The 21,115-nt window shown below is 34.3% G+C and overlaps 1 protein-coding gene across 5 annotated transcripts in view; it reads left to right on the top strand.

Moving 5' to 3' along the window:
- LOC104610799 (protein NPG1) overlaps positions 1–21,115 on the top strand; it is a 39,375-nt gene that overhangs the window by 388 nt on the left and 17,872 nt on the right. For 4 of the 5 annotated variants that reach the window (XM_088902839.1, XM_088902834.1, XM_088902835.1 and 1 more), the window contains exon 2: positions 6,916–7,162. In XM_088902839.1, the coding sequence (XP_088758965.1) occupies positions 7,031–7,162 (132 nt within the window). In that variant the 5' untranslated portion in view covers positions 6,916–7,030. Of the gene's footprint in view, positions 1–6,915; positions 7,163–20,422; positions 20,523–21,115 lie in introns of those variants that run through there. The other variant, XM_088902838.1, reaches the window with a different exon arrangement.

Below are 21,115 nucleotides of genomic sequence, written 5' to 3'. Positions count from 1 at the left end.
ATTTTTCTAATAAATTCTTTTATAGTTTTTGCTTGTTTTTTTTATCTTCTCTTTCATTATATTGGTTTTTGGTTAATGTAGTGGCATGATGAATGTTCATACTCCCTATATTAATTTTATTTCCTTTAAGATTTTTTATGTGATTTGACTAAGGAAGCCTTTTAGATACATTTATCTTGTTAACTTGTCATTTCATAATGTTTACATTGAGTTGTAGTTACTATGGTTTCTCTTTCCAATTCGTGGAGAAGCTTTTGTTATTGGTATTCTTTAAAAGAATTGTAGATTAATTTCATAGTGAATTTTGTATTGAAGGGAAAATCCTAATTAGGATGGTCACAGTAATCATGTTCCTCATGCCTATAAAATGCTATCCACTCTTTTCTTTTTCCTTGTGTGTGTATGTGTTCATTTCTTCTACACGGAATACCCAGAACAATAAAAAATTTAGATATATCTTAATTTTTTCAACAATGATATAGTTGTTGGATTGATGAATTCATTATTGTTTCTTAGAGCTCGCCGCTTCATTTGACATATTTTAAAGATTTTAATTTTGTAATTTTATCAGGAAATGGGCTAGAAAATATCATATTTTATGCTAATGAATGAATTATTTGCAATTTAGAAGCAAAAGGGCATAGAGAGAAAAAAAGATATTTGTTCACAATAGTTACTTAACAATAAATTATCAAATAAATACTACATTGTATTCTAGACATTTGCAAATTAATTAGTTTCTTATAGATTTTTTACCATCCAAAGAACACTAGAATTGCACTTCTTTTCTTAGTTGTTGTTAAGGCATTGCCTAAACAACAAAAAGCACAAGGTGGGTATCTTATTGTAATATCATTGCTATGGCTAAATCTTACTAATATGTGTGTTATTTCATTTTATTACATTTTGTATATTATATAATATCATTGAACCTTAAAATGATCCAAGGCTTTTGAAAAGGGAAAAAAAAAGAAGAAAAAGATAAAAAGGCTTCTTTTTTTTTTTTGCTTTTTCTACTCTATCTACATGTTAGATTAAATAAAATAATGGTTATTCCTATTTACAAACAAAAGTTTCCTTGCTTATAGATGTGTCTATCCACTTAAGTGATAGTTATCTCGACTCTTAAAAAGTTAGTGGTAGTTACCTCTATTAAAAATGAAGAAAAAACAAAAACTTAAATGAAATAGGATCCATAAAATGGGTTTATTTAGAAATAAAATTTGATTTAATTTTTTAAATTAAATAATAAATCCATATATAAATAATCAAATAAAACAATAACAAAAATTTACAATATAAAAAATGGGCATGAAACAAAATTTATTGGAATACATAAATAAAAAAAGACTAAAATATTGGCCCATACTTAATAAAGGTCATTCTCTTGCTATCATTACAAAACTAAACTAACCTTGCATTTTCATGAACCAAGCATACTTAAATTTGTACTGGTCATTTCTATATTTGCACTGGGGGGGGCTCAGTTGGTATGTTAGTTTGTTCTAGCATAGACATGGATTTCATTCTTGCAACCACCAACTTCGGGGAGGGGGTTATTAGTGTGGTGCATGTATCACTAAATACAAAAAAAATCAATACTTAAAAAATTTAAAAAGTTCTTAATTTCTTTTTGATAAATTAAGTGAGATATTTATCTTGTTATTCTAAATCTAACATCCCAAGTTTGTTATTTTTCTCATTTTTCTTCCTAGTGGATTTATTTTTTATTGATTTTTTTCATAGATCAAATAAGCTAAATCGTTTCCTTTCTTCTAAATTGTCAGGTTATTTGAATAATTCTTCAGATATTTACTTTATTTTTTATTGATTTTTTTCTCATTTCCTTTCTCATGTATCACTATATGGATGATTCTTCAGATATTTACTTTATTCTAAATTAGTGTCTAGTTATTTGAATAATTCAAGAATTTTCATATTTTGAAACTTGTAATGTAAAATATTTATAATTGTGAGTTGCTTACTTATTATTTTATTTTACCTTTAAAAATTAGAATTATTTATAAATTTCTATTTTATGGATATTTGTACTTTATATCATTCTAACTTGGTATATAGTATGATATTTTTATCATTTATAAAGTTTGATTAATTTTTCTCCCAATGCCTCAACGCTTTATACCTTACCTTTTTGGGCATTTACGCTTTTAGCCTTTAAACCTTAATGTAGAAAGGCTTGATGCCCAAATTGATAGAAAATTGAAACCCTTTTTAAATGCCAATCAATGCCTCCACCATCATTAATAAATTCTTGTTCACATTAACATAACTTGTATCTATTAATATACATTAGATATACGTATTTGTATATATTATTTTACCTTATATTGTATATTATATATATAAAAATTTTATAATATGACACACATACTTCATCTTATATTTTATTTTATATTATGTAATGGATAAAATAAATTTATATAACATTATATAACATACAATATGAAATAGAAAACTATATAATAAATATAAAGAAGTAGAGAATTTTCACTTTCCCCCACCTCACTAATTTTTATTTGCATGTACACTTAATAACAATGACAAGTGGAGAATTTAACACAATACAATTGGGGAATTGTGTCATAAGGTTTTGGAAAATGCAGTTACAAAACAAACAAAATAGGTCTAAAATCAGGCTCGACTCAACAAGAATCCCAAGTAGGTTTGGGCCTAGACTTATGTTTTAAGCTTGTAACACTAGGTCAGATCAGGCCCAAGCCTAGGGTTAGTCCAATAAGGACACCCTTGTGGTACCCACACCATGATCACCTGGCCTTCTAAGTTGCCATGTGGAAGATATTAGATTGGTCTCATCTAGAGGCATGCACAAAAATTAGATTTTCTGAACTGCTGATTTATGCATCAATTGCTTCAAGAAAACATATTTTGGATTAAAGTGGGACCTATAAATGGTGGGTCTTAATAATTCCTGTCTAGGACAGATGGCAAAGCATAGGTCTTGACTAGTTATAGATCCCTTGCCTTCAGACTCAATAGAAAGCGTGGGGTAGGGGTGTCAGTGGATTGAGTTAAGGGATAAAATTGTATTAATATGTTCAATGGGCTTGGGTTGATCCAGATCCATATTAAACCCTAATTCATGACAAAAGTGAAATTAAAAAGTATTATCCTATCATTTCACTAGTATTACCATTCATAGGTTAGGGTTGGATAGGGTTTGAAGTTTGAATTCTAATATTATGGGTCGGGTTTTATCAATTGACCATATACCCGCGTTGTTGATATCCATAGCTTTGGGAGTTAAATCATTTTGGATCTCTCTCTCTCTCTCTCTCTCTCTCTCTCCCAATGAGATTTAAATGATAAAACTAACGGTCGTTTTGTCTTTCCATTTTCTTGGATTCTGTTTACGCACCTAACCAAACTAACGGTTGTTAACCTGTCATTTCATAATGTTTATATTGAGCTAGAGATATTGTGGTTTCTCTTTCTGATTTATGTTGAAGCTTTTGTTATTGGTATTCTATAGAAGAAATGTAGATCAATTTAGTAGTGAATTCTGTAATGAAGGGAAAATCCTAATTGGGATGATCATAGTGATCATATTCCTCATGGCTATAGAATGTTATTCACACCTTTTTTTTGTGTGTGTGTGCTCATTGCTTCTACATGGAATACCCAAAATGCTAAAAAGTTTTAGATATATCTTAATTTTCTAAACAATGATATAGTCCTAAGATTGATGAATTCGCTATTGTTGCTTAGAGCTTACCACTTTATTTGACATATTTTAAAGATTTTGATTTTGCAATTTTATTTGAAATTGGGGTTAGAAAATATCATATTTTATATTAATGGATGGATTATTTACAATTTAGAAGCAAAAGGGCATAGAGAGAAAAATGTATATTTTGAGTTGGATAATAACCTTTTGTAACTTACAACAAAGAAAAAAAAGATAATTATTCACAGTAGTTACTTAAGAATAAATTATTCTAAACATTTGCAAACTGATTTTTTCTTATAGATTTTTTTCATCATCCAAGGAGAATAGGAGAATTGTACTTTTTTTTAGTGGTTGTCAAGGCATCACCACTTAAGCAACAAAAAACACAAGGTGGGCATCTTATTATAATATCATTACTATGCCTAAATCTTACGAACATGTGTGTTATTACATTCTATTATGTTTTGTATATTATATAATATCAATTATATTTTGTTTTAAAGTTTTACTATTGAACCTTAAAATGATCCAAGGATTTTGAGAAGAGAAAAAGAAAGAAAGAAGAGAATAATAAATAAGCTTCTTGTCTTTTGCTTTTTCTACTTTATCTATATGTTAGATTAAATTAAAGAGTGCCTCCACCCTTTTCTCTTATACTTACTCTCTATCTTAAATTTTTATTATATAAAATTATAACATTCTTTAGTTGTTAATTTGATATGAAATTTCTCTATTAAGTACTTATTATATTAGTGTTATTTTTAAAATATTGAGATTAATATATTTCAAATACTATTGCCTTTTAAGTATGGCGATTTGCCATGTTTTGAGAGGAGATTTAATGTTGTTTAATAAACATAATTTCTATATTTTCAATTAATATGCTTGCTAATTGGTGTATAAAACTAGTGAATAACCGAAATTTATTTTTTTATAAAATTATCATGGCTTATTCATTGCCTAGGCACCCTATTATCACCAAAATCACCTAGATGACTTGACAACTATATTTTCCACCAATTTTCTTAGAGTGAAATAAACAACAGAAAATGAAATAAACTCTCAATATGCACTTCATTTTCCTTTCCTTGTGTTTCATAACAAGGAAAGGCAAGGATTTGGGAAATAAACAACATAAAATGTAATAATGGTTTATATTTTGGGAAAATTCCTGATTAGTGCCTTGTACTTTGAGCCTAGTGCCACTTTGGTCCTCAAACTTTAAAATGCAATAATTCAGTACCCAAACTTTCAAAACATGACAGTCCAGTACCTACTATTAACTAGCTGTTAACCAACCCTTACGTGGCATTTGAAAAAGACAGAAATGCCCTTTGAGTGTCATCTAATTTTCTTTATCAACCATCCAAGCATTGACAAAAAATTAACAGTCTCAAATCCTTTCCTCTTTTATTCAAGAAAGTTGGGGTCACCAGAATGCCCACTCAAACATGATCCCAACTTTCTTGAATGGAAAAGGCAAGGATTTGGGACTGTTAATTTTTTGTCAACATTTAAATGGTTGATAAAGAAAATTAAATAACACTTGAAGGGCATTTATGCCTTTTTCAAATGCCACTGAACAGTTGGTTAACAGCTACTTAACGATAGGTATTGGATTGTCATGTTTTAAAAGTTTGGGTACTGAATTGTCACATTTTAAAGTTTGGGGACCAAAGTGGTAATAGGCCCAAAGTACAGAGTACTAATTGAGAATTTTCCCTTATATTTTTCTCCCATACTCTAGATGTGAAATCCAGTACAAGATTTGTTATTCATCTTTCAACTAAGACTTAACCTCAAATATTTGGGGCCAGCTATATGAGAATCTTGTCCCATCATTGTTTTGTTACCATATTTACAAGAAAAGGACAAATAAAGAGATAATAGAATTCATGTTTGATTAATAGAGTTTTGGCAACAACATTAAATTAACCACACGATTTTTTGTTCATTTCTACTTTATTTCTTTTAACTTGATACTGTAATTCTTTGCATGTTTCCCTTGATCTAGAATAAAGTTCTAATGGAGTTTATATGGACTTCAATTGATTGTTCAATCTTTTTAGAAAATGTTGGAATTTCCACATTTGGTGTAATATCCAAGTTCCTTGTGTCTTATTGGCATTCTCTGTTTTTTTTACTTTTTAACATTATTTGGGTGTATTCTATTTTACTTTTTAATGTTATTTGGACTTAGATGAATTCTTTGTTAAACTTGATTCAAACAACTTTGATAATAATTACACTTTTGTTTCCTTGATTTCTAGTAGATTTGGGGGGTGGGGTTCTTTTTGTGATTGTGTTCATGTTTCATTTGGTTCATGCACGCAACCAGCATTTTGGAGTACATTTTATTTTTGTTGCTGGTTCTACAACTAGAAAAAACACGGCTTTGAAATCAGAAAAATCCCCATGTTTTGAACACTAGAAGATAGCTTTTGAAACAACCACATGGTTCAGAAAGAAGGCTGATGTGGCTAAGTGATTTTATATATCTTAGGCCATATTCCAATATTGTATAAAATGTAATGTATATTATATTTTATACACATTATAAAATATATTTAGATATAATTTTAACATATTATATATTCTTTTGCATACTATAATTATATATTATTATATATATGTATATATATATATATATATATTGTGTTATGTTTTTAATGTGTTATATATTATTGTTAACATATGATAAACAAAGGATCATATGATCAAAGTTGAATGGTGGTTGTAGTTCTATGTGATTTAAAACATAATCACAATCATACATAGCAGAACACCTATGACTATCCAAAATCAATATGTTCATTTTCGTAAGGAGGCGTATGGTTCTGGAACACAACCACCCTTTTTTCTTTCTGAACAATGAACTAAACACCACCTTGGTTTGATGGGTTAGAAATTTTGTTTTCTTCAAATTTTTGTGGATGACATTGGCCTACTCTCTTCTTGGATCTACATTTTATGTGTTTGATTTTCATTTTTTTAGATTCTTTTAGTCATAAATTTACTTTTTGTAACATTGTTGTCAAATTGTTCCGGTTTGTGTTTCCTCATCTGAATCTAGTGTTAAATTATCCTTGTCATTGTCTAGTCATAATTGGACACACACATACACAAAAGCAATGCATATTATTTCTGATTAGCTTTTTCTGTAAACTAATTTGTTATGGTTATGTATTTTGTTTGGTTATTTGAAGGATGCAAGATTATGGTTATGGGTATGAAACTTGCAAGAAGCAAAAGACCGGGGAGTTCTAAAGACTGGGGAGTTTTGTAAACTAATCAAGTTCTAAAGAATTTAGAGATAACAAAATGGCGGCGGTTAATGAAGTCCGTGCAAATGGGCTTTCCATTAAAACTTTAGAAGTTGAAGCAAAGCTAAATGAGGGGAATATTCAAGAAGCTGAATCTTCACTCCGGGAAAGTTTGTCACTTAATGTTGAGGTTAGCGATTTTTTTCTTATCTAATGAAAATAATAAAATTAATTGTTGTATTTTGTTTATTATTCTTAAATTCTTTCTCGGTAACATTATCTTTTGTTGATTTAAGAAAGTGTGATTAAATATTTCCATTAAATAGCTTATTTCTTAACATACTTCACTAGTTTTCTTATAATTTTGCAATTTTTTCTTTGTGATCATCAAAAGATATAAATCTATAATTTCTTTTAGTATCTCCATAGTGGGAGGAACATATTGGGAAAATTTCTCAAACAGCTTTGGCATAACCAATATGATCATTTCCCAATTATGCTCCATGTAGGGGATTTAGAAATGGCCCATCTTTAATTGGCATTGTAAATATCTAGTTGACCCACCCATCATTTAAAAATAACTTAACTTCAAAGTAGAAAGAGAGCTAAGAGGGCAAGGAAGAATTAAAGTTTATAAGAAAATGAAATGGATAAGGGTAAAAAAATATGAAAATCTGTAAGAAATAGATATTTAGAATGTTGAGGGAAGAAAAACCAAAATATCAACAAATTTAAGAGGGAATTACGAGTGTGGGTTAGAGGGAGGGTAGGGGCTTATAGGAGGACCAGTTTAGGAGGAAAGAGTGGAAATTGAAGTTAGGGGAGGTTGCTAGATGAGAGAAAATTCTAGGTGAAAATGGATCAAAAAGGGGATGGTAAAGTTGTGAAATACACCTATAATAATTTAGAAAATATAAAAAAAGAAAAGAAAAGGAAGAACAAGAGAAGGGAAGAGAGGAGAAGAGTTCAATCCTTTCTCTCTAGCGCTTGGGGTGTCTTCTATTCTCTTAATTCTAAATTGAGTACAATTCCCTGGATGCCCTTAATGGGGGTGGCCAACAATAAAGAAATAATAAAACAAAACAAAAGAGGCCCATTCGGCCCATTCTGACTACACTCCCCCTTAAGTTGCGCATATATGTCAATTATGTCCAACTTGCTTACATAATGTTGAAGCTTTGATTTTGGAGCTTAATTAGTCAGAGAATCTACTAGTTGCTCTTCTGATGTAATGAAAAGAAGGCACACCTCTTATGAAGCCACTCTCCTCCATATAAAGTGTCTATATACTTCAATGTGCTTATTTCTATCATGCTGAACTGGGTTGTGAGCAATGTTAATAGTAGCTTGGTTATTACAATATAACATCAGTGGTTTTGTCACATGAAACACCCATTTCATCAAGGAGAGTTCTAAGCCATAAAAACTCAGAAACCCCATGGGTCATAGCCCTATACTCTACTTCAATTGAAGATCTAACAACCATTGGTTGCTTTTTACTTTTCCCATAAACAGCCTTCCTAGCTACCATAGCACAATAGCCTGATGAGGACCTCCTATCATCAACATTATCTACCTAATCAACATATATATATGTTTCTACCTTCATGTGACCATGTTTAGAAAATAGTATACCCTTCCTCGGAATTCCCTTAAGATAGCATAGTACTCTGTCTACAACAACAATATGTGTGTCTCTAGGAGCATGCATGAACTGGTTGATTACACTTACAACATATAAAATGTCTGGACGAGTCATACATAGATAAAGAAATCTCCACTCCACAATAATCTTTGAAACACTCCCATGTTAGCTAAAACTTCTATATCATTAGTTGAAAGTTTATGATTCACACCAATTGGGGTGGAGTTAGGTTTAGCACCAAGTTATTTAGTTTCAGTAAGAAGATCTAGCACATATTTCCGTTAAGGAATAAATATACCTTCTTTGGACCTAGCAACCTCAATGCCAAGAAAATATCACAACTCCCCTAAGTATTTAATCTCAAATTCAGAATTGAGGAACTTCTTGAGATCATTAACTTCTTCTGTATCACTACCAATAACAATAATATCATCCACACAAATGATAAGAAATGTAACTAGAGTATTTCTCCTCTTAACAAAGAGGGTATGATGTAATTGAGTATGAGTGTAACCAAACTGAATAAGAGCAGTCCTAAACCTGTCAAACCAAGCCTGTGGAGATTGTTTCAAGCCATAAAGTGACTTCTTTAATCTACACACCTTACCTTGAATCTCCTTACCACATATACTAGGGGGAAGGGACATATATACTTTTTTTTAGTGAGATCACCATTCAGGAATGCATTCTTAACATCAAACTAATAAAGAAGCCGATCATAGCTCACTACTAAGGATAAAAGAATTCTCACAAATGTCATTTTAGCAACTGTAGAAAATGTCTCAATTGACCCATTTACATGATAATTGATAGTGTAAACCCTCTTACACCAACAGGTTGCTTTCTAGTTGGCAAGTTAACAATATCACAAGTATTATTTTTATGAAGTGCTTCTATTTTAATCATCATAGCATCCCTCCACTATGGTTTGGCTAAGGCTTTAATCATTAACTTTGGGATGGGTTATAAGGAATTGAAAGCTATAAAGGAATAGTAGGATGGAGATAATAAATTATAAGAAAGGTGTTTGGAAATGCAATGAGCTTTACATTTTCTCTTACCACATCTAGAGGAAATGAGGGTGTTGGTGGTAGAGATGTTATGCCTATTGAGACTCAATTGGAGATGTGGGATCAACTTGTATCTGTCTTAGTCTTTGCCCTTGGTACCACATTTGGAGAATAGGATGAGTTGTAAAAACTAGAGGATTAATGGGAGGAAGGGGAGGAGCAAGAATGGAAAACTTCAAAGGAGAGGATCTCTCCACAGGAGTGGGGCAACTGTGGAGGGCTCAACACAAGACTCAACTGGAGCTAGAAAATAAAGGGATGTAAAAACAATTCAGGAGATCTCTCCCCCTTAGAAGGACAACTATAAAAAGGGACCGACTTTGCAAAGGTTACATCCATGGAAACAAACTGGGTGCCATTAATGGAATCAAAACAATAGTACCCTTTCTGTGTGGAGGTATAATCAAGGAAGATACATTTTTGAGCCTTGGGTTCAAACTCATGTCTCTTGGAATTGAGAATGTCAACATATCAAGTGCAACCAAAGACACACATAGTAATGGTGAAAACCTTAAGACTAGGAAAGAGAACTTCAAAATGAGACTTTAACCCGAAGACTCAAGAAGACATACGATTAATAAGATAAGTAGTTGTTAAAACCGCATCATCCCAAAACTTCATAGGAACATGGATAGAAAAAAGAATACTCCTTGTAGCTTTCACAATATGTTTATTTTTTCTCTCTGCTATTCCATTTTGCTGTGGAGTAAGAGCACAAGAACTTTGATGAACAACATCAAATTTCTCAAGGTAGAAGGTAAGGTCATTCTCAAAATATTCCTTAGCATTGTCTGATCGGAATATTTTGATACGAGTATTAAACTGAGTGAGTATATATCCATGGAACTATTGTACAAATTTAGGCACTTCAACATGAGAATACATAAGATTAATCTAGGTATATTGTGAAAAGTCATCAATAAACATGATGAAATATCTACAGCCACCCATACAAGGTAAATGGTAAGGCCCCTACACATTGGAATGAATAATACTAAAATACTTAATTGATCTTTTATTACTTAAAGGATAATTGTTCTTACAATGCTTTGAGAACTCATAAGACTCGCAGTGTAGGCTCAACAAACGTATTCCTTTAAATAGTTCTGCAAACAATTGACTCAATGAAGAGAAAGACAAATGACCCAAACAACTTTGACATAACATAATATGACTAATGGACTCTGATACAAATGCAATTCTCTGAGGTTGTACTTATCTTTGCTCAGGTTTGTTTATTAGATAGATCCCATTCACCTCATGGTCACTCCTAATCACCTTTTGAGATTTTATGCCTTGAAAAACATAATATGAAGGGAAAAAAGGTCACACTATAATTCAAGGGTTTAATTAAATTATTAACTGAAATCAAATTAGTATTAAATTAAGGTAGATGAAGAACAAATGATAAGGTTAGGGCATGTGAGGTCTTAATGTCTCTATTTCCCATGATAGGGACAAGGGAGCCATCAATAAGGGATATCTTGTCTTGACCAAAAAGGAGTTGGTAAAAGGTGAGTAAATGTGAAACACTAGTCATATGGCTAGAGGCACCAAAATTAATTATCTAAGGGATTTTATGAATACCTAAAATAGTAGCATGATTTGCAATGGCCCGAATACCTAAGCATGCATACAAAAAGGAAGGAATTGTCTATGAAGAAATAGATGTTGTAGAAATAGACTCCAGATGACTGATTATTCGACCATACTTCTCATACTCATCCCTAGCGGCAAGTTGCTCTCCCATTGATTTCTTACCACCCTGCCCCTTTTCATTCTATGAGGAGGTGGCTACATTTGCATTTCCACCTTTTCTATTCTCAATCCTCTTTCCATTGCTTCCATTTTTTAGTCTGGCAGAAATGTGCTTGGGTGCATCTTCCAATAGGTGTCTTTAGTATGTTTAGGCTATTTGTAGTACTCACAGATAGCATCTTTTTTCCCAGTGTTGATCTTCAGCTTTATCCCTACATTAGCATAGTGATCAACCTGTTTCTCTATAGACTAAATCTATCTTCTGCTCTCCTCACTACTCACCATAATATAAGCCCGAGACAAAGTCACCTCTTCCTTTGCCAAAATATTCTACCTTACAATATCATACTCTAGGTTGAGTCCAGTGAGGAACTCAAAGATCCGATTTCTCTCCACCAATTTCCTATTTGTTCTTACATCATTTGTACAATCCCAAACAACAATCTCTGTTAAATAAACATCCTGCCAAAGAGATTTTAGTATGGAGCAGTAGACGACTAAGGGTTTCTCCCCCTGTCTTAGAATATTCACATCATTCTTTATTTTGTAGGCTCGAGCAAAATTTAGCTTTTGGGAATAGGTTTCTTTGACACTATCCACACTTCCTTTGCAGTTTCTATCCACAAGTAGCGCTGACTAATATGTGACTGCATAGAATTCACTAACCAACCCACTACTGTGTAGTTATCCCACATCCACCTTTCATAGGTAGTCTGCTGGTTTCTTCTTATTCATGGTAATGTAACCCCATTTCCCTTTACTACACACATGCATTTTAATTGACCAAGACCAAGCTAAATAATTGGTTCTATCCAACTTACAATGGTCACTACCCCCAATTGAACCTCCACTATCCTCCCATGTCCAAACCCAAAATCTGTGGGATATTTGGTTTCTCCTCTAGTTTTCTCAATTGAGTGAACGGATGCAAACAAAAATCAAATTAGGGTTTACTAAGCTAAATTTGCTATTCCAAATAAAGAACAACTCTTTAACCACCCAAAACTAGGGTTTTACAAGACCTGATAGGATGAGAGAAGGAGAGAAACTTTAACCGCTCCTACTAGAGGTTCCAAAACTCTATCCAACCCAACACCCTTAATAGAAATTAAAGAGCTCCCCTTTGATTCCCAAGCGCCAGTTTCAAAGTGTCTCTAGGACTTGTAACAAGATTTCTCTAGTTATCTAAGGTTTTCAAGAAAAATCTCCAAAACTTGCATTGGGGCTTCAACTAAGGATGAAAATCTCCACAAAACCCTCCTAACTAGGATAAATAAGTTGTTGATTGATCAACTGATAAGTTCTCCATACACATTGCATATGGGCTAAGAAAGGAGAAAGATGTTGAAGATGAAAACCTATTCTGATACCAAGTTGTAAAACACACATGCAATAATTCAAAAAGTATAGGAAAAGAAAATAAACGAAAGAAAAAAGAAAGGTTTCAACAGAGGTTTGTGGAAGAGGAAGAGAGAAGATAATAGTTCGATCTTTTCTCTCTAACCCCTAAGATATCTTTTATTCTCTTAATTCTAAACTGAGTACAATTCCCTAGATGCCCTTAATGGGGCAGCCAACACTTAAAACAAAACAAAAGAGGCCCATAACTAAAAGAAAAAATGTAACTTAAAAGAAATAAAGACACTAAGGCCCATTATCACTACAGGTAACACCACCATGTCCTTTCACTCTCTAATACATGAATGGAAAATGAGAAAAAGAGAAAGAAAAAGTACGATCTTGAGATTGATTCATATTGGAGTTAACAACCACCCCAAGAACCTTACAGATACTCAATTCTACTCTATTAAGCTTTACCCTAACTATATGAAGATTCTCTAGCAAGGATTTTTTTTTGAGTGATGATAAGACAACATCTAGCATCACAAACTAGCTTGAAATTGGAGTGGTAAGAGTTTGACATAATCAATGGTGTAGTGAAATAGTTAGCAGGTTAGGGTGCATCGTTCTCCTCTAAATCACTCAACTGGCTTGTCAAGTGGGAATGAACTCGAGTAGAAATAGGGTAGCTTAAATAATGCAATAAACCAATTGCTGAATATTCCTTGCATTAGATGAACAAGAAGTCTCCTTTGTATTAGGATGAATGATTTTTGTTGAATCTAGAGAAGAGGGTGGGGAGAAAAAGGAAGCACTCATGGAAACCTTGCTAACATGGATAATGGTAGAATAGTTAAACCACCTTGCCATGAAATTCCCACAGACGATGCCGATCTGATGCTGCTCGACCTGAGGTAGTGCAGGAACTGAGGTCGCAGTCAGATAATCCTTGCCAACTGGGCGGAGTCGAGGTGGAAGGATGAAGCTGTGCTCCCAAGGTTTGAAATCAAGAAAGAGTTAGAGGCCCGAGGAGTTATCCCTGAGTAGATACTCCGACGCTCAAGTCAGTAGAAAATAGTGGGCGGTCGGGCTGAGCAGTTGGAGAATAGTGCTTGTTCGAGCAAAGTAATAGTATGGGAGTTAAGAGTTAGATCCTTTACCTTGAGCGGGAGATACCTTTTTATAGTCGAAGATCCATGTTCTAATCGGATAAGGCTTTCGGGGTTGCCGGGATGAGGTTAATTGCCGAGGTCTTCAGGATAAGACTTGATCCCCAACAGAGTTGTCCCCATCCATACGATGATCTCCTGTCTTAGTCATGATTATCCTCATGACACGATGCTGACATGGCCGAGGAGATAAGGTAGTGCCACTGAGGTGATGTGGTGCTAACGTGGTCCAGGAGATAGGATGGCTGCGTAAGTGATATGTGGCATCCAGACTTAGAAGGGGAAGTAGTATAATCGGAAGAGGAAGAAGAACGGAAAGGCGAGGAAGACATCTTACCAAGTTAAGACCGCAGGATTGAAACAAACTTTGAGCATCGAAGACTACTCGCCGAGTTCTACAAGCAACTTCTTTTGCAAATGATGTAGGGGAATTGCTCTTCCCCCTATTTATAGGTCCCCAACACTCCATATCAAAATAGAATCGACGACATGGATCAGACGTTGCTCTGACAAACTCAAGATGGCCAATCGACGCAACCACTCTCCGCATGCATAAAGTCTCAGGAAGAAAAATGACGCCACTGACAACCCGTTTCAGGGATGCAACCAGCATTGAACCGCTCGGCTCACCCAAAGAGACTGGCCCAACTTCAAGCCACTCGGTCCAGCCCGTGCACTCAACCAGATTTCAACTTCAAGTTCCTCAGCCAAGGATTGAAGAACTCTTCCACGCCACACCACGGCCGAGCACTTCACTCCTCGACTTTGGAGCTGGGGGAGTGGTGTTTGGGTTATGGTTGAGCTGGCCCTGGATGCCACGTGTCACCTACGCGGCCATCCTATTTCCTCGGCCACGTCAACACCGTGTAATGAGGATAAGCGTGACTAAGACAGGAGATCATCGTATGGATGGGGACAACTCCGTTGGGTATCAGGTCTTATCCCGAAGACCTCGGTGATCAACCTCATCCCGGTAACCCCAGAAGCCTTATTCGGTCAGAACACAGATCTTCAGCTATAAAAAGGTGTCTCCCGTTCAAGGTAAAGGATCCAACTCTTAACTCCCATACTGTTACTCTACTCGGACTAGCACTATTCTCTAATTGCTCGGCCCAAATGCCCAATGTTTTGTACTGACTTGAGTGTTGGAGTATCTACCCGGGAATAAATCCTTGGGCCTCTGACTCTTTCTTGATTTCAGATCTTGGGAGCATAGCTTCATCCTTCCACCTCGGCTCCGCCCAACTGGCAAGGATTATCTGATTGTGACCTCGATTCCTGCACTACCTCGTATCAAGCAGCATTAGAGAGTAATAGAGTTGTGGTGTCACATCTTCTTGGTTCAATTATTAGAAGTTTGTTGAATTCAGATTTGAATCCAAATGCTTGTGGTCCCGTTAAGTCTAGAAGTTAGAGGCATTGCAGTTTGAATGGCAATTTAGTTGAGCTAGTTATTAGATCCAATGATGCAGGTTGAGTTAATGGTTCAAGTAGTGCTTCTGCTCCGATGGCCTTAGTGTCTATAAATACTATAGTTCTTTCAAGAATCAAAGAAGAAGTGAGAAAGTTGAGTGAGAAGAGAAGAATAGAAGCCAAAAAGATGGGCTGTCGATGCATAGTGTATTATTTATAATTGGGCGATTGACATTACATAGGAAAGGACCTAAGTGCCCTTATACATAAAAAAGAATTAAAAGCTCTCACGTGACAATACTCCCCCTTAAGTCGGGTCATAAATATCAAACATTCCCAACTTGCTACATGATTCATCATACCTTTTGGAATGCCATAACTTCTTGGGAACATTCACGTGGAAGATCAAACTTTGAGAAACTTCCAATAGGTGGCAATTTTTCTTTCCACTACCTTATTTTGTTGCAGAGTTCAAGAACATGAGCTCCAATGAACTACACAAAGCGAAGAACTCAATAATATCACCTTTGAAATACTCCTTTGCATTTTCTAACTAGAAAACTTATGTCTTTACATGAAGTTGAGTAAACACCATTCTGTGAAAGTATTGCACAAGCTTGGGAACTTCCTAAAGTGGAGAGGATTAACCTAGGTGTACTTGGAGTAGTCATTAACAAAATTGATAAAATACTTGTAGCCACCTACGGTTGTTATAGAAATAGGGTCCCACACATCAAAATGTATAATATGGAAAGGAGGAGAAGATCCTTTTATTATTTGGAGGAAAACAATTCTATAATGTTTACTCAACTAACATTAGGACATTGAAAAAACCATACAAATTTTTAAGTAACTCTAGAAACAAAAACTTTAGTGACTCAAATGACAAATGACCAAGATGATTGTGCCACAAATATATGTGTGTTTTATTACAATCACTGAAAGATTGACTCATAAGTGAAGTATTTTGAGCAAAAGAAGAGAAAATGTGAAAAGAATAGAGGAGAGAATAAGAAAATGGGTGGAAATATTATTTTATCCAGCCTAGATGGAATTTAAATGAAATTAAAACATGAAAAATTACAAGGTTTCCCTTCATTAGGTGGGATAAACATAAACAAATTAAGAAAGAGTAACGTAGGCCTATTAGGCCTCAAAATATATAAACTTAAGTAAGTAAAAACCCAACCTATACAACATTAGGACTTATAACACTCCCCCTTAAGTTGAGCATAGATATCAATCATGCTTAACTTGCCCAGTAGCTCATGAAATCTTGATTTGGGCAATCCTTTTGTAAACACATCAGCTAGCTACTTTGTTGTAGGTAAATAAGGAATGCATAGATATCTAGAAATGATCCTTTCCTGAACAAAATATCTATCAATTTAATGTTCTTGGTTCTATCATGTTGGATAGGGTTATTGACAATGTTGATGGTTGCTTGATTGTTGTAGTATAGTCTTAAGGGGGCATTAGTTTGAATTTCCAACTCCTTTAGTAGAGTCCGAACCCACAAAAGTTTAGTTAGGCCATGATCCATGGCCTTATACTTTGCCTTTGCACTAGATCATACCACAACTATTTGTTTCTTACTTCTCAAGTAACCAAATTTCCACCAACAAAGGTACAATATCCTATTGTAGATCTTTTATCCCTAATCCAATTAGAATTTATAAAGCTTTCTATAACCATTTTATCATGTTTCTTGAATAAAAGTCCCTTTCCTAGACATGACTTGAGATATCTCATAATTCGTTGTACTGCTCTCATATGAGAGATTTTTGGAGCATGCATATATTGACTCGCAATGTGAACAACATAAGAAAAATTTGGCCTAGTAAGAGATAAATACAGAAGTTTACCCACTCGGCATTGATACCTCTCCCTATCAGTGAGCAACACATCTTCTCCATCTTCTTGCAATCCATGTTTCTGTTCAATTGGAGTGTTAATAGGTCTATTCCCCAACTACCATGTTTCATTCAATAAATCCAAAGCATATTTCCATTGGCATATATAAATCCCTTCATTAGATCTAACAACTTCTATTCCAAGGAAGTACCTTAGAGGGCCAAGGTCCTTAATTTCAAATTCTGAAGCCAAAAAGATCCTTTAATGTTTGAATCTCCTTTGTATAGTTCCATGTGGTCACCATGTCATTAACATACACAATCAATGTAGTTAATTTGTCATCTTTCTTCTTGTAGAATAAGTTATGGTCTACATTACTCTACATATACCCTACATTTTCTATAGCTATGCATAGTCTCTCAAACCATGCTCTTGGAGATTGCTTTAAGCCATATAAAGTTCTTCTTAACTTGCATAGTTTTTCTTTCATGTCATACCCTAGAGGAAGATCCACATAAAGTTTTTCCTGGAGATCACTATTTAGAAATGCATTCTTGACATCAAGTTGATGCAATTCCCATGATAAGTTTGCAACTAAAGAGAGAAAAGCACATACGATATTCAACTTTGGAATAGGAGCAAATATTTCCTTGTAATCAATGCCCTCTTACTTTGTACCTACCCATTGATCCATCAGCCTTGTATTCTGTTGTGTAAACCCACTTGCAACCCACAGTTATCTTCCCATGTGGAAGATCCACTAACTCCCAAGTGCCATCCCTCAAAAGTGTTTTCATTTCTTCATTCATTGCTTCTCTCCATTTGGGATCAAGAATAGCTTCCAAATACCTGGAAGGAATAGTATCAATAGACAAAGTAGACATGAAGGAGTAATAGGTAGGAGAGAGATGAGACTATGAAACAAACTTAGATATTGGGTGCAAAGTACATGAACGAATATGCTTTCAAAGAGCAATGGGCAAGTCCAAATCAGATTTAGAAACAATATCTTGACCACCACCTGATTGGTTGTGGACTTTAGTTGGAAGATCTCCACCATGAAGCTGATGAGAAACCCTTTTCCTTTTTCTTTTATACACACTCATCTCTATTCCATCATTTCCATTGTGCATAGTGGTCTGGGTGGTGGCACAAGAAATGTAGAAGTCTTTTCATGGCAAGATGGATCAGAGGAAGAGGGTGGAGAGGATGGAATTGAGGAATCAAGATGAGGTTAAGGCAAGAAAGGATTTACCTCAGAGGAAACCTCTTCCACCCTACTAGTCTCCCCCTAAAGAGGATTCCAGGGAGGCTCAAGAATGACTAGGATTAAAAATATGCAACATCTTTGGTAACAAACTTCCTCCCAGTGTAAGGATTAAGACACTTATATCCCTTTTGAGTAAGAGAATAGCTAAGGAAAATAACATAAATAACATTAGGGTCCAATTTTATACTCTTGGGATCTATGACATGGATAAAACACACAACCAAACACCTTGGGTGGTAAAGAAAACTCAACCTGATTAGGGCAAAGACTGAAAATAGAGTTTGCATGGCCAACACCCTAGATGGCATCCTATTTTTTATTAGATAAGAGGTAGTAAGCATTTCATGTGATAAAAACTTCTTTGGAGCCTTGTGTTGGAACAACAAAGTACGATTAGTTTCAAGTAAGTGGTGATTTTTCCTTTCTACAACTTTGTTTTGTTGTGGAGTATAAGTACAAGATGACTAATGGAGGATTTTTTCATCTTCAAGGAAGATATTCAAGAAACTCTCAAAATATTCAGTTGCATTGTCTGATTGGAACTACTTTACTTTCATCCCAAATTGTTTCTCAAGCATTTTGTAGAAAATTGAAGTAATTCTAGGAGCTTCATTTCTCTCTTTCATCAAATATATCAACATGCATCGAGAGAAATGATCAATAAAATTAATAAAATAGCAGTATCCATCCAAAGAAATAACAGGAGAAGAGCCCCATGCATTGGAATACACTAAATCAAAAGGATTGGAAATTTCATTAATAGATTTTGGATAGGTTCCCTTATAATGCTTTGACATTTGACAGACTTCACACAAAAGATTTTCTAGTGACACCTTTTCAAATAACTTCCTATGAGTCTCAACATCTTTATTGCACCCCCACACATCAATCTCCATTAGATCAATCTCTTTTCAAAGGAATTTCAGTGTTGAAAAGTATGCAACTAAAGGATTCTCCCCTTATCTTAGATTATTCACATCATTCTTTAGTTTGTAAGTCCTAGAAACATTCGATTTCTGGAAATAGGTCTCCATAACACTATCCTACACCTCCTTTGCAATATCCATCCACAGATAGTATTGATTGATATGAGGTTGTATGAAATTTAATAACTAGCCTAAAATTGTATAGTTTTCCTACATCCACCTTTTATAGGCAGGGTCATGATCCTTAGGTTGCTTCTTGCTCCCTAAGGCCAAAACTACTCTTCAATCAACCAAAATTAGGGTTTCACTGGACCTGACAACTTGAGAGAAAGAGAGAAAATCTAGTCTCTCCTACTTGGGACTCCAAATCCTTCCCAACCTGGACTGATCTCAATATTGATCATGAACCTTCTATTCTAGCCCCAAGCACCAGCTCCAAACTATCTCTATACCCTTAATCCAAATTCTCCAATTAGTTAGGGTTTTCGGGAAACTCTCCAAGAACCTGTCTTGGGCCTTAATCAGAGACTATAATTTTCTTCAAAAACCTCCCCCAATTGGGTTGTATAAGCTGTTAATCACTTAACCAATCAATTGTCTATACACACTATGTATGGTTCTAAAAATAAAACTAAAAATGTTATTAACTTGCTTTGATACCAAGTGAAAATTACACCTACTCAAGTTCTAAAAAAATAAAGAAAAAGATGAAAGAAGAAGAAGAAGTGTGTTGATACTCTATTTCAGTCCCCTAATCACTTATTTTAAACTAATTGTAAATTTCATATAATTATAAGAGTGCCCTCAATAGGGTGGCTACTTAAGGGCAATAAAAAGAAAGAAAATTTGGCCCAATAACCAAGGCCCACTAACTGAAACATAACATGCTAATAACAGCACAAATAAAATAAAGAAGACTAAGGCCCATCTGGCCCATCATCTCTACCGTGACTAGAATTTAGAGGGATAAAAAAGGAGATAGGTGAAGGCAAGTTCTAGAGTGGAGGCAGAAGATAACACTAAGGTTTGCAAATAAATCGAGTGCCGCTAAAGATAGTTTGACTGACATGATTTTGGAATCTAAGTCAGTACATGGTGGTAGAGGTAAGAGGCTCATGAATTAATTGATTCTGGGTTATGTTTTGACTATGGCTCATTAGATGTGCAGGTTTCTGAGGTCAAATTGTATTGGTGGAGGTGTGATTATGATTGGTTATGTTCTGTTCTCTTTTTGTATAGTTTTCATGAAAGAGAAAGTGAGGTTGTTAGATCTCGTGTCTTTAGAAGTCAATTCCTATTTTTTTTTTCGTGTGTGTGGAACTGATGTGATAAAGAGAAACGAAATAGAGTGTTGCTTGTGGATTTTATGGTGATGTCTCTGTTTATTTTCTTTTTAATGATCTTTTTCTACCAAAAAATAGAAAATTTCTCTATGGAACAACTCATCCAGCAAATTTCCTACATAAATTGTGGAGTCTGTAGCCAAAGCTTTTTATAAATTTCTGTGGGATCTCTATCCAGGAGTTATGTTTGATGTGTTTCTAATGTTTTGGAATTAATAGTGCTTTTAGAAAATTTGGATGTTTGTACAAATAAACAATCTTTCAACACTTAGTTGTGCTCTCTTGTTTTACTTACTGATAATTATTCTCTCTCCTGCGGTAAAAAAATCAGAGTGATTCTACATGGTTTACATG

The sequence above is a fragment of the Nelumbo nucifera genome, chromosome 4, assembly GCF_055504915.1.
Source record: "Nelumbo nucifera cultivar China Antique chromosome 4, China Antique-T2T, whole genome shotgun sequence".
Taxonomy (NCBI): domain Eukaryota; kingdom Viridiplantae; phylum Streptophyta; class Magnoliopsida; order Proteales; family Nelumbonaceae; genus Nelumbo; species Nelumbo nucifera.
Note: the sequence above shows the minus strand (reverse complement) of the source record. Positions and strands in the feature narration are given on the sequence as shown.